Source organism: Echinops telfairi, unplaced genomic scaffold, assembly GCF_000313985.2.
Source record: "Echinops telfairi isolate 266 unplaced genomic scaffold, ASM31398v2 ScPeMD7_6;HRSCAF=24_1, whole genome shotgun sequence".
NCBI lineage: Eukaryota > Metazoa > Chordata > Mammalia > Afrosoricida > Tenrecidae > Echinops > Echinops telfairi.
The window spans coordinates 19,491,268-19,505,106 of NW_022103903.1; the positions used below are offsets into that span (position 1 = coordinate 19,491,268).

The 13,839-nt window shown below is 37.3% G+C and overlaps 1 protein-coding gene across 1 annotated transcript; it reads left to right on the top strand.

The window, feature by feature from the left end:
• The first annotated feature begins 8,227 nt into the window (after nucleotides 1–8,227).
• LOC101657838 (olfactory receptor 5K1-like) lies at nucleotides 8,228–9,208 on the top strand. The gene has a single exon (XM_004706513.3). The coding sequence runs from the start codon at nucleotides 8,240–8,242 to the stop codon at nucleotides 9,206–9,208; it is 969 nt and encodes a 322-aa protein (XP_004706570.3). The 5' UTR covers nucleotides 8,228–8,239.
• Nucleotides 9,209–13,839: the final 4,631 nt, after the last annotated feature.

A 13,839-nucleotide genomic window follows, 5' to 3' on the forward strand; every position in this document is an offset into this window, starting at 1 on the left:
ACACTGTAAGATATGACAAAATAATAATAATTTATAAATTATCAAGGGTTCATGATGGAGGGGGAGTGGGGATGGAGGGAGAAAATGAGGAGCTGATATGGAGAGCTCAAGCAGAAAGCAAATGTTTTGAGAATGATGATGGCAACAACTGCACAAATGTGCTTGACACAGTGGATGGGTGTATGGATTGTGATAAGAGTTGTACTAGCCCCCTATAAAATGATTTAAAAAAAAAGAATTTCACATTGATTTCCTTCACTGGCAAGATGGATATTTTTGAGTCAAGATGATTAGAGGAACTTTGAAAAGTAGGAGCCTTGTTTATAGACATACCCTCAATCCCAGCCACCACTGTTCATATGCCCCTTATCCAGCAATGGAGTAGCACAGGACAAAGCTGGATGATCTGATCTATAATCTCAGCTGGAGTATCCAAGCTAAATCATTCTGTCCATTTGGTTATTTAATGTGACTCCAATCGCAAATATTCTGAGCTGGAATATAATATATGATATATTTTTCCATACTTTATATCTACTCCAGTAGATCCATTAATGGACGTTTTTCAAGACATTTTTATACTTCTTCGTGTATGTCACTGATCAACACCAAACCATGCTCTTCCCTAAATCTATATATTCTTATCTTGGACCACTTCTCTTTCCAAAAACCAGATACAGGTGATTCTATCAACTAGTGAGGCCAGAATTATGAGTTGAGGGGTAGATGGATGACATGAATTCTGAGTCACCTGAGTGTGCAGCATACTCTGTCCTCTGACCCTATTCCTACCTCATCCTGGATCTACCATTTGTTGTAATGGATTGGTCCTATCACTGTGTGGGCTTATAAGAGGGTGTCTTGAAAAAGTCTCCCAAGCATTCCATTATCTTTCAATTCCATTCTATTTTAATTGCATTTAATTTTCATGAGTGTATTGAAAGCCAACTTGTACTTGGTTAATTTGAACAATTCCAGTCAGAAAGTGGAGTTCTGCTTTTATGATCATTCAGTGTCCCAGGGTTAGGAGCTCTTTCTCTGCTAAAAGTTCATAAAGTGCCATGGAATTCTTTTTGAGTAACTTATAATAAGTATCTACTGTAGGCATCAAATTATTTTCTCAAAACCATAGCGGGGTATGTTGTCATTCTCCATTTGAAGCTTTCCATAAACTCCACATTTCTTCCCCCCTCAGATATGTCTAAGATCATATGACCCAAAGCTCAGGTCTGCTTGTGCCCTAGTTTGAATACCCTGAATAGCCCTTTCCCCTTCTGGAATCAATTTGCCCCTTGTATTATTCTCCCGTTTGAACAGCTATATCTGTGTTTGGAAACCTTCAGCTGTTTAAGACAATAAGAAAGTTAGGAAATAATTTTAAGCCAGACCTCAAATTACTATATCAAAGATAATGTGTAACATAAAACTTCACAAAGTGCCCTGGTGGCACAGTGGGTTACAAGTTGGGCTGCTAATGGTAAGGTCAGTGTTTGGAACACACTAACTGCTCCCTGAGAGAAAGATGAGATGCCCGTAACATGTAATCATAGAAACTCAAAGAGGGAAATTCTATTCTGTCCTATAGGTTTGTTTGTGTCAGGAGTGACTCAATGGCTGTGGGTTTGAGTTTGGTTTGGTTGATATATATACATTTTTATATGAATCTAAACATTGTTACTATTATTCTAATAGTAGAATTAGTGAGCAGCAATGCTCTATCATTAATACATGAAAACATTTTAATATTCCTTTTAATTAATCTCATTCTTTATTGAATTTCTATGTCAATATTTTATAATATATAGTAATTTAATAAAGGGGAACATTTGTATAAGTTGGACTTAATAAACTTATTATTAAATATGTTATGATGGCAACTAAGTCACATGTAAGTCAGAAAGAAGAAAGATCAATTTACTATAGAGGACCTGGGAAAGTCCTCATAGAGAGATAAGAATGAGCTCAAATGAGCGGTGTATGAATAGAATGAAAAGAAGGATAAGAAAGTGTTTAAGTTCCAGTGGAGAGGTCTGAGGGGCTGGCCTCAATCCCGACTATGTGGACACCTGCCCCTTCCCCCGGAAAAATTTACTTCAGAGGACAGCACTGTATTTGCAGCTCAGAGAGAGGGACGTGTCTGATCAGAGCATACGGGAGCATATGAAGGGGGAGGAAGAGAGAACGGAGCACATCCTGGCCCAACAAGCCTTGAGGATGATATTCCCACTAAGAGCAGCCAATCCACAGAGAAGACCATATGGCCGGCCCCACTATGAGACATGACATCCCTCATTGACCCATAACCCTACAGAGGACAACCATGGAGACACAGTGTGGGAATTCCGTCGCATCTGATCCCACCATGCCGAGGCAAAACACTGAGGACATGGAACAGAACAGCAAGGGGAACAAAGCAACGAAATTCCCAGGGAATACCAAAAATAGACTTTGGGGCCACGGCTTGGCATCCCTTCAGACTCGACCAGAAAACACTCCTAAAGACCAGCAAACAGCCCTTGAACTAACTACAAGCTTTTCTTTCTTACTGTGTTCTTTTGTTTTGTTTTTGTCATTGGCTTGTTGTTGTTGCTTTGTTTTATTTTGTTGCTTGGTTTTGCTCTTTTTTCCTGCCTGTTATTATCTCCGCAGTTCTGTCTAAATAAGATAGGCTGGATGAACAATCTGGAGGAGAAAACAATGGGACCAGCAATTCTAGGGGGAAACAGGAGAGGGGGGAGGTGGGGGAAAAGGAAGCGGTGTTAAGAAACCCAGGGACAAGGGAACAACAAGCGATCCAAATCGGTGGTGAGGAGAGGGTAGGAAGCCTGGAAGGGCATGATGAAGGGGAATGTAACAAAGAGGAATTGCTGAAACCATGAAGGCTGAGCATGATAGTGGGACAAGAGGAAAGTAAAAGGAAATAGAGGAAAGAACTAGGAGACAAAGGGCATTTATAGAGGTCTAAATAAAGACATGTCCATATGTAAATATATTTATATATGATGCTGGGGAAATAGATCTATGTGCATATATGTATAGGTTTATTATTAAGGTCGCAGATGGATATTGGGCCTCTACTCAAGTACTCCCTCAATGCAAGAATAGTTTGTTCTATTAAACTGGCATTCCATGATGCTCATCTGCCCAACACAATTGCTGAAGACAAAGTGGCTGCATAAACAAATGTGGTGAAGAAAGCTGATGGTGCTCAGCTGTCAAAAGATATAGCGTCTGGGATCTTAAATGCTTGAAGGTAAACAAGCAGCCATCTAGATCAGAAGCAACAAAGTCCACATGGAAGAAGCATACCAGCCTGCGCGATCACGAGGTGCCAAAGGGATCAGTTATCAGGCATCAAAGAACAAAAAAAATCATATCATTGTGTGTTCCCCTCCCCGATAAAATCACTGAAGACAAATAGGTGCATAAGAAAATGTGGTGAAGAAAGATGATAATGCCTGGCTGTCCAAAGTGTCTGGGGTCTTAAAGGCTTGAAGATAAACAAGTGGCCATCTAGCTAAGAAACAGCGAAGCCCACATGGAAGAAGCACCCCAGCTTGTGTGATCACGAGGTTTCAAAGGGATCAGGTATCATCCGAACAAAAAATCATATCATTGTGAATAAGGGGGAGTACAGGGTGGAGACACAAAGCCCATCTGTAGGCAATTGGACATCCCCTTATGGAAGGGTCGCAGGAAGGAAATGAGACAGACAGGGTGCAGTGTAGCAGTGAGGAAACATACAACTTTCTTCTAGTCCTAAATGCTTCCTCCCCCCAACTATAATGATCCCAATTCTACCTTACAAATGTGGCTAGACCACAGGATGTAAACTGGTACAGATAGTAATTAGAAACACAGGGAATGCAGGGCAGATGATCCCTTGAGGACCGGTGGTGAGAGTGGCAATACCGTGAGGGTGGAGGGAGAGTTGGTTGGGAAGGGGGAACCGATTACAGGGATCTACATGTGACCTCCTCCCTGGAGACGGACAACAGAAAAGTGGGTGAAGCAAGACATTGGACAGGACAAGATATGACAAAATAATAATTTATAAATTATAAAGGGTTCATGAGGGTGGGGGAGCGGGGAGTGAGGGAAAAAAATGAGGAGCTGATGCCAGGGGGTTAAGTGGTGAGCAAATGTTCTGAGAATGATGAGGGCAATCAATGCACAAATGTGCTTTACACAATTGATGTATGTATGAATTGTGATAAAAGTTGTATGAGCCCCTAATAAAATGATTAAAAAATAGTTACTTGGAGTTGTGACAAAGGAGGTCAAGAAGAAATGGGGCAATAATAATAATGATTACAAGTGAAGATAAAATGATCTGAAATTGATTGTAGTGATGGCTGCACAAGTGTTTAATATGTTAAACTATTGAACTGTACAATATGTGAATATTTCAGTAAAGCTATTAAAATTTCAACAACAAAAAAGAAAGTGTTTTAGTTAAGGAAACATTACAAATTCATTGAGCTAAAGTTCAACTGAGTACATAGAAGGTCAGTGTGATGAGATTCATGGCCAACTGCCCTGAACTGAGAGGAAGAAAACAAGGGAGACGAGACGCAAGTGGAGTGTGTAGTATTTCAGACATCAAAACATAGAAAATGGATTTGGTTTGGAAAATAATGAAGCACTGTTAAGCATTCTTAAGAATGGGATTGTCAGGCTTTTAAAAGTTATTCATTCAACAAACATTACTTGGGCACTCCAAAGGCCAGACATAATCAAGGTGTTCAGACTACAATAATGAACAAATGAGAATAAGTTCCTCCCCTCTTAAATCCATATGCTAATGATTGTGTTAGAGTGATTCTTAAGACAAGAATCAGCAACATGAGCACCACAGGATTTTGTGAGGGTCATTTTCTTTAACTAAAGTGACTTACAAAGCATCTTTAATTAATGCCACATGGTTTTTGTGTTCTGAAGACTGAATCTCCCCACAGAAATACATTGCTGTAAGTTCAAGTAAATCCCTTAGGTTTGGAGGCAAAATGAAGTGTGCACTATAATTACAGTCATTGACCTATTAGTAATCACCTTAATGTTTGTTCTTTGAATCCCAAATGTTTTAGAGACCAAAATTTATATGCAGAACTTCTACTGGTCCTAACACTATAAGGCAGTCAACCATCTATTACAAACGCTTCTTAGAGAAATTCGGGTAAGGGAAATATTCTAATTGATTTTTCTCTTATTATGAACTTTCATAAATATTTTATTTCTCAGAATTTATTATTTATGTTTTTCTTAGATTTTAATTTATTAGTTATTTCTTAGCATCTGTATAAGTTGAAAACTTGGAGAGCTAGGATTAGATACACTATTATAATTTTTTCAGATTTTCTTAAGATAGAGTTACAAAACATACAGGAAGAAATACAAAATAATTCTATTAAATAATTCAGGTATATTTATTTAAAGTTAAATCTAATTCAGTTGGATAATCCAATGGTTTACATTTAACATTTTAGACATGTTGGTAAAATGTTTAGTCAGTTTCTTTGCTTTGATGCTTAACAAAAAATTACTTTTAGTATTATACAAAATTAAATCCATTTTAACCATAGAATTTACATGACAATGATGTGTTACTCTAGGATTAGAAAATGAGAAATATAACCTTTTGAGGCAAAACAAAATTTGTTTAAAAAATTCTCAAAATATTAATTCTTTTCTCTTTTTAAAGTTTAGAAAATTAAAATATAAATGCAAGCTTCACTTAATGTATTATTTCACAAGTTATTGTCCTGTAATACAGAAAATCTGATAATTTTCAAGGAAGCAAATATAGTAGAAAATATTTCACAACATTATTAATGTAATTAATATCATTAAATTGTAAGCTTGAACTTAAATTGACAAGTGTTGTGTTGCTTATAATTTTACCTTTTTAAAGTAAAATCAAATAATTTAAGAAGCACTGATTTTTTTTAAAAAAGCCCTTTTACTAGTCTCCTTTGTAGGCTCTTCTTCAAAGTTCATAATAATTTCCCCTGCAGATGTCAACGACATCACTTACTTTCATAGTTAAAACAATAAAAGAGGTTTGTCCCAGGTGATCAGGATAGAGGCAAGATTCAAAGTCATTCTGCCGCCTTACCTTAGCACTTTAAAGTTCCCTGCATAGAAACCTGTGGCACAAATAACCTCAAATTCTTAAAATCTATAAAGAAACTTTATGTGTACATATAAAAGATTAAATGCTAGAAATTCTAGATTATGTTGTATATATAACACCTACTTAAGACTCAGGAAATGCAGATCAGTGTGGTCTTGGTTTTTGAATTAAAACTCTATTAAATGTATTCATTATATGCAAACTACACCTCAAATAAAAAGTTGAAAGAATGGTCAAATTTCCAAATACCTGTATGAAAAACAATTATTTCTAAGAGATAATAGCATCAGAATGGAGCAGTGGGTAAACATTGGACAACTAGCCTAAGTGGGAAAATGCAAGCCATGACTGCTCCTAGGGAGAAATGTAAGACAGTTGATTGACATGAGGTTATGCAGTCTTGAACACTCAGTGGGACAGTTCTATTCTGTCCCATAGCATAGCCAGGAGTCAGGTCTGACTCAAACTGAGTAAGTCCATAGAAAGGGCAGTCAGCATTTATGAAAATGAGAAAGTGTGACACTGAGATGGGGGATAAAAGAGTTGAAACTGGGGGATAAAAGCTAAGGGCGGAAGACCTGTAGCTGTATGTGGGACAGAAAACTGTGAATGCCATCCTAAACAATCCACATGATAAACAAGAAATGCAGAGGTCTTCAGAGTAGCAAAGCTTTCCTTTCTGAAGTATAAAATGATGACCACTTAACACCAACAAATATAGATAGAGAGAAACTTATCTTGACTGTGTAATCAAACAGTATATGTTTTCTATCTGATGAATGGTAGAAGACTATGGAACAAACTGGAAAGGATACAAATGGATGTTTCTCAAATCTTACAATATGGTCATGATTTGTAGAATATTATAACCAAATCTCACAAAGTAAAAGCAATAAAAGACACTTGGGTTAGAAATACAAAGTATTCTGATAAAGGAAAAAGATATACTATTTATTTACAACTTATCTCAGAAAAAGTGCTCTGTCATAGCATAATGGGTTCATTATAAAATTTTAGTACATTCAGATAGGAACTTGAAACATGGGGAATCCAGGACAGATGAACCCTTCAGGACCAGTGGTGAGAGCGGCAATACTGAGAGGGTGGAGGGGGTGGGGTGGGGTACAAAGAGGGAACCGATTACAAGGATATAACCTCCTCTCTGGGGAATGGTCAACAGTAAAGTGGATAAAGGGAGAAATCGGTCAGTGTAAGAAATAAAAAAATAATGATTTATAGATTTTCAGGGAGAAGGGAGGGAAGGAGGGGGAAAATGAGGAGCTGATATCAGGGGCTCAAGTCAAAAACAAATGTTTTGAGAATGATGATGGCAACAAGTATACAAATGTGCTTGACATATGGACGTATGTATGGATTGTGATAAGAGCTATACAATCCCCCAATAAAATTATTTTTTAACTTATTACATTAAATAATGCCGTTTTTAAACAGTCACTCACTGGAATAGTATACAAAAACCATTTACTCAGTTGGGGGGAAATATATAAAGTGGATTTTAAGTATCTGTTAAAGATCATCAATGCAAAGGCTGACAAAGAATGATCTAAGAACACTAAACTAAGGAGTTTTGTTCACTGTACTTGTTAACTCTCTAAAATTCATAAAATAAACCTTTTCATTTCATATATTCCCCTGGAAATATAAAAAGATTCTTGTGAGTCCTGAGCTATAGTTCCTGAGATCATCCAGGGGTCCTCAAACATTTTAAACAGGGGCCAGATCACTGACCCTCAGGACCGTTGGAGGGCTGGACTATAGTTTAAAAAAACTATGAACAAATTTCTGTGCACACTGCACATATCTTATTTTGAAGTAAAAAAAACAAATGGGGCAAAAACACCCGGTGGGCTGGATAAATGTCCTCGGTGGGCCACATGTGGCCCACGGGCCATTTATTATTCTAAGATGATGCTTTAGGAAAACGAATTTTCCTTAGAAGTATGTATGCTTGTTTTAAAGACAACAAATAAAGTTTGAAGAAGTGGCTTTACTCCGTGTTGTAGAAAAGATATTCAAAAGAAAAATGAGACACACTCTGAATTAGGATCCTATCTCCCGAATTTTAATTTCAACAGAGAAGAAGAGATGATCCAGGACAATCACTCCTTGACAATAAACTTTATCCTCATGGGATTTACGGACCACCCAGATCTGAAGCCCCTGCTGTTCGTGGTGTTCTTTGTCGTCTATCTGATCACCATGGTGGGCAATCTTGTTTTGGTGGTGTTGATCTTCATGGAGCGCCGTCTGCACACACCCATGTACATCTTTCTGGGCAACCTGGCTCTGATGGATTCTTTCTGTTCCTGTGCCATTACCCCCAAGATGTTACAGAACTTCTTTTCTGAAGACAGAATGATTTCCCTCCATGAATGCATGGTACAGTTTTATTTTCTCTGCCTTGCTGAAACTGTAGACTGCTTTCTCCTGGCAGGAATGGCCTATGACCGTTATGTGGCCATATGCAGACCACTGCAGTACCACACCATGATGTCAAAGCAACTTTGCTATCAGATGATCATAGGAGCCTATATAGCTGGGAACTTGCATTCCATGGTTAATATAGGGCTTTTATTTAGGTTAACCTTCTGTGGGTCTCATCAGATTAATCACTTTTTTTGTGACATTCTTCCATTATACCGACTCTCCTGTGTTGATCCTTATCTCAATAAACTGATGGTACTTATTATCTCAGGATCAGCTCAAGTCTCCACTATTACCGTAGTCTTCATCTCCTATCTTTGCATACTGTACACCATTTTCCAAATGAAATCCAAAGAGGGAAAAGGCAAAGGTTTATACACTTGTGCATCTCACTTTCTTTCTATCACAATATTCTATGGTTCTCTTCTATTCATGTATATCCGGCCCACTTCAGCCAACGAAGGAGAAAAAGAGATACCAGTTGCTGTTTTTTATACAGTAATAGTTCCATTATTAAACCCCTTTATTTATAGTCTAAGGAATAAAGAATTAATAAATGCTATGAAAAAACTTATGAAAGGAAAACCTCAGAACATTCTAAAACTAATACCATCAATTGATTTTAAGTAAACTTTTCAAAGTTTACTTAAAATTCTGAGAAAATGGAAAATGACCAGTTTGCTTATCACATATTAAAAAGTAAATTATGATTACTTTTAACTCATATTATGCACGCATGATTGAGTTCAGAGAAGAGGGATTGTGTTTTTCAAAATCTAAACCATGAGGGTCTCTTATAAGTAAATTAAATGACTGCTCCTAAGGTCATAAATTTTGTCACAGTGGAATTAACCACAAATTTCAACCTAGTTAATAAATTCCAGCAATAAAATCCACTGTAGAAAGGTAGGCTCCATTTACATTGGCAGCAAATTTATGGAATTCTTTATAATTTTACTGTCACATTCAGATCAAGTATTCATATTGCTTATGTAAGCCTCATCATCTATCAGAAATAAATTGTGCATTTAAATTTTATTCTCCAAAGAATTTATGATTGAATATAGATTTATTCAGAAGCATATTCTCCAATCAAGGGCCTCTTTCGTTTTATTGTTGAGTCATTTTTATTCTCAATTTATCTGAAGTCGATTGCTTGTATGATAATGTAACAATCATTAGTTGAAAATATTGCTATTTATATTGAAAGTCCTATGGATTTGAATGTTTTCACGTAGTTTGTTAGTTGTCCATGATGGATAACAGTACAATTCCTTAACGTACCCATTAATTTAATGATTTCCCCCTTAGATAGCATTACTTGTTTTGTTTGTTATTAGAAAAATCAATTACCTGAACCAATTCTAATGTAAACCTTTTATATATTATTAGCACAGAAAATGCTGCTCAGCGTACATCCTGCAGAACATAGTGAAACCCATAAAATAACTGTTAAAAACAATATTTTCACCACTTGAATACATATATGAAAAATAGTTTAATGAGACCCCCTCCTCTGGTAGACACCACACTGGACCTTTCCCATCAATTACCTACTGAGTAATTGAGTTGGGCATTGTTTTCCAGGCTTTCCAGAACTGAAAAAAAAATTAAGTAGCTTCCCTATTACCTGGAGGCACCCCCAATGAATCTGAACGAATGACCCCTTTTCCCACACTATTTGCCTTTCTTTTTACAGAAATGTAAGTCACACTTGATCTCCAAATCCTTAAAATCAATCAGGAAATTGGATGTACACATATGAAGGAGTGAAATCAATGGGGGTTATATACAGGTAATTTTTAGGATGCATTGGGTATGTGTTTGGGAATTAAGAAGAGGGGGATCAGTGTCTCCTGGGATACTGAGTCATAAACTATTAACAGACATTATGCTTAAAAGCTGAAAAATTAATTTTGGAGGGGGAAAGAGGAATAAAATCATGAGTATAGACAATATTGATGGAAATGTGTGTGAATTCTGGGTTAAGGAATGATGAAGGTGAGAGTACATGTAGAAAATTGACACAGCTATTGGTGAAAGCAGTTGACAAGTGTAGGAAATATAGATGGAAGTGAATCCATTTACTGAAATTGTATATGTCACATTGTTATTGTTCGATGCTGTCAACTTGGTTTAGACTCCTAACGAAGCTATGTTCAACAGAATGAAATATTGCCCTAACCTATGCAATCTTCAATATAGCCCCTGAGCTTGAGCCCACCGTTGAAGCTATGGTGTACAATCCATCTCATTGAGTGTCTTTCTCTTTATTGCTGACCCTCTACTTTACCAAGAATGATGACCTTCTCCACTTTAGGGAATCTAAATCTTCTTAAAGCCCTCAAATATCCTGGTAGCAGAGTAATATGATTTCTTTTAGAAAACTGGTTTGGCGTTTAACTAGAAAGAGAAGCTAGAAACAATGAGATGACAGCAATAATACAAAGATTAATTCTCAAGAGGTTAAACTGGGAAGACTAAGAAAAGAAAGAGGTACAGAGCTATAAAGAACATCTTTTAAAAAGGAACAAATAGTACATCATAGTTGTTGGACAAAAATCAATGTGTTACCGCATATACTCGGGTATAAGCAGACCCAAATATCAGCTGAGGCACCTAAGTTTACCACAAAAACTGCATTTAAAAAGTGCTGAAAAACTTGGCTTATACACGAGTATCTTTTCATCAGGATCAACCTTATCATAGCTGATTGTATATTATCAGGACTTAAAATACGGTCTAGCATATTGGGGCATTCAATAACATTTCCAAGTGACAATGCCATTTTTATTACTAGTTAATTTAAATATGTTGTACATTGAAGCAAAAACAGTTTATGAAAAATGTCTATAAGATGCTACACCAAAAAAAAAAAAAAGATGCTACACCATCATAAAGAATAATGACGGGTCCTCAAAAGTCTTATAGCAGGAATAAATCTGAAAGAATTATTTTGAATGAAATATTTCAATCACAAAAGCGCAAGTATTGTATAACCTCATTTTTGTGAAAAGACAAAAAATATGTATGCATACAAGAAGCAATGTTCTTTGACAGTTAACAGCGAGGAAATAGGAAGAAAGAGAGATTTCTAAATAATATCTCATGCTTACGGATGAGAAAGGCAATATTTAATGTAGGTGAAATCTGCACAACTTGAACAAGAACAAGGATTACACTTACAGGTACACAAAAGAGAAGTGACACTTTTCCTATGTTGTATATGCAATCTTACAGCAATATCTTTAAGGACCAGAAAATCTACATGCATACATCTCAAATTCACTGCAATCAAGTTAATACTGACTAACAGGGATCTCCTGTGGGTTTCTGAGAGTGTAACTATTTACCGGAGGACGCGCTCATCAATATATTTTATCAGTATGCTGAGCAAGTGATCAGAGAAGTTGTATTATATAATGAATATTGTTGTATCTAGATTAGTTGTAGTTAGGTGCCACTGAGTCACATCTGACCTCTAGCGACCTTACACACAGCAGAATAAAGCACTGTCTGGCCATGCACCATGCTCACAATTGTTTCTATGCTTGAGTCTATTGCGGCCACTGTGTAAATCCATCTCCCTGAGGACCTTCCTCTTTTTCTCTGGCCCTCCACTTTACCAAGCATGATGTTCTTCTCCAGGAACTCGTCTCTGCTGACAATATGTCCAAAATATGCAAGACAAAGTCTTGTCATCCTTGATGCCAAGGAGCACTTTGACCTTACTTCTTTCTAAAAAGATCAGTTTGTCTTTTCACAGTCCATGGCACTTTTAATATCTTATCCATCACCGTAATTCAAATGCATCAATTCTTCAATCTTCTTTATTCAATGTTTAATTTTTACATGCTTATAAGGCAATTGAAAATACAATGACTTGGTCAAGGGTACATTCGTCTTCAAAGTAACATCCTTGCTTTTCAAATGAAAAAAAAATCATTCTATTGGGGCCTCATACAATTCTTATCAAAATCCATACATACATCAATTGTATAAAGCACATTTGTACATTTATTACCCTCATCATTCTCAAAACATTTGCTCTCCACTTAAGCCCCTGGCATGAGCTCCTCATTTTCCCCCTCCGTCCCAGCTCCCCCCTCCCTCATGAAGCCTTGATAATTTATGAATTAATATTTTGTCATATCTTCCACTGTCCGAAGTCTCCCTTCACCCACTTTTCTGTTGTCCTTCCCACAGGGAGGAGGTTATATGTAGATCCGTATAATCGGTTCTCCCTTTCCACCCCACCCTCCCGGCATCGCCACTCTCATCACTGGTTCTGAAGGGATCATCGGTCCTGGATTCCCTGTGTTTCCAGTTCCTATCTGTTCCAGTGTACATCCTCTGGTCTAGCCAGATTTGTAAGGTAGAATTGGGATCATGATAGTGGGGGTGGGGATGGGGGGAAGCATTAAAGAACCAGATGAAAGTTTTATGTTTCATCATTGCCACCCTGCACCCTGACTGGCTCATCTCCTCCCTGCAACCCTTCCGTAAAGGGGTGTCCAGTTGCCTACAGATGGGCTGTGGGTCTCCACCCCACACTCCCTTCATTCACAATGATATAATTATTTGTTATTTGATGATACCTCATCCCTTCAACACCTCGTGATCACACAGGCTGGTGTGCTTCTTCCATGTGGGCTTTGTTGTTTCTGAGCTACATGGCTGCTTGTTTACCTTCAAGCCTTTAAGACCTCAGATGCTATATCTTTTGATAGCCAGACAAGATCAGCTTTCTTCACAACATTTGCTTATGCACACGTTTGTCTTCAGTGATTGTGTTGGGAACGTAGCATCATGGAATGTAGCATCATGGAATGTACATTGCGCCTCCACTCAAGTGCTCCCTCAATGCAAGAACACTTTGTTCGGTTAAACTGGCATTCCATGATGTTTTTCAACATTTTTAAGAGGTCTTCTGTAGAAAGAATTACTGCTTCTATGAGCATTGATTGTAGATCCAAGCAAAATAAAATCCTTGACAATTTCAGACTTTTTTTTTGAGCTTTAGAATCCATTTTTAATGACGTATCACATGATACATGCTTACAACATTTACAGCTATGGCACAGCAATGCACAGCTACAGTGTCAAGTGTTTAGCGAAGAGAAGCTGCCTAGAGAGGACAAAGGACAAGATAAGACTGCATCACACGTAGTCCAAGCTGAAGTCATAGTTGTCATCTTCCCCTCCTGTCGGCTTAGCTGAGCTGAGTGGTTGTGAGGCTCGGTCACCAACCTGCCTGCTTG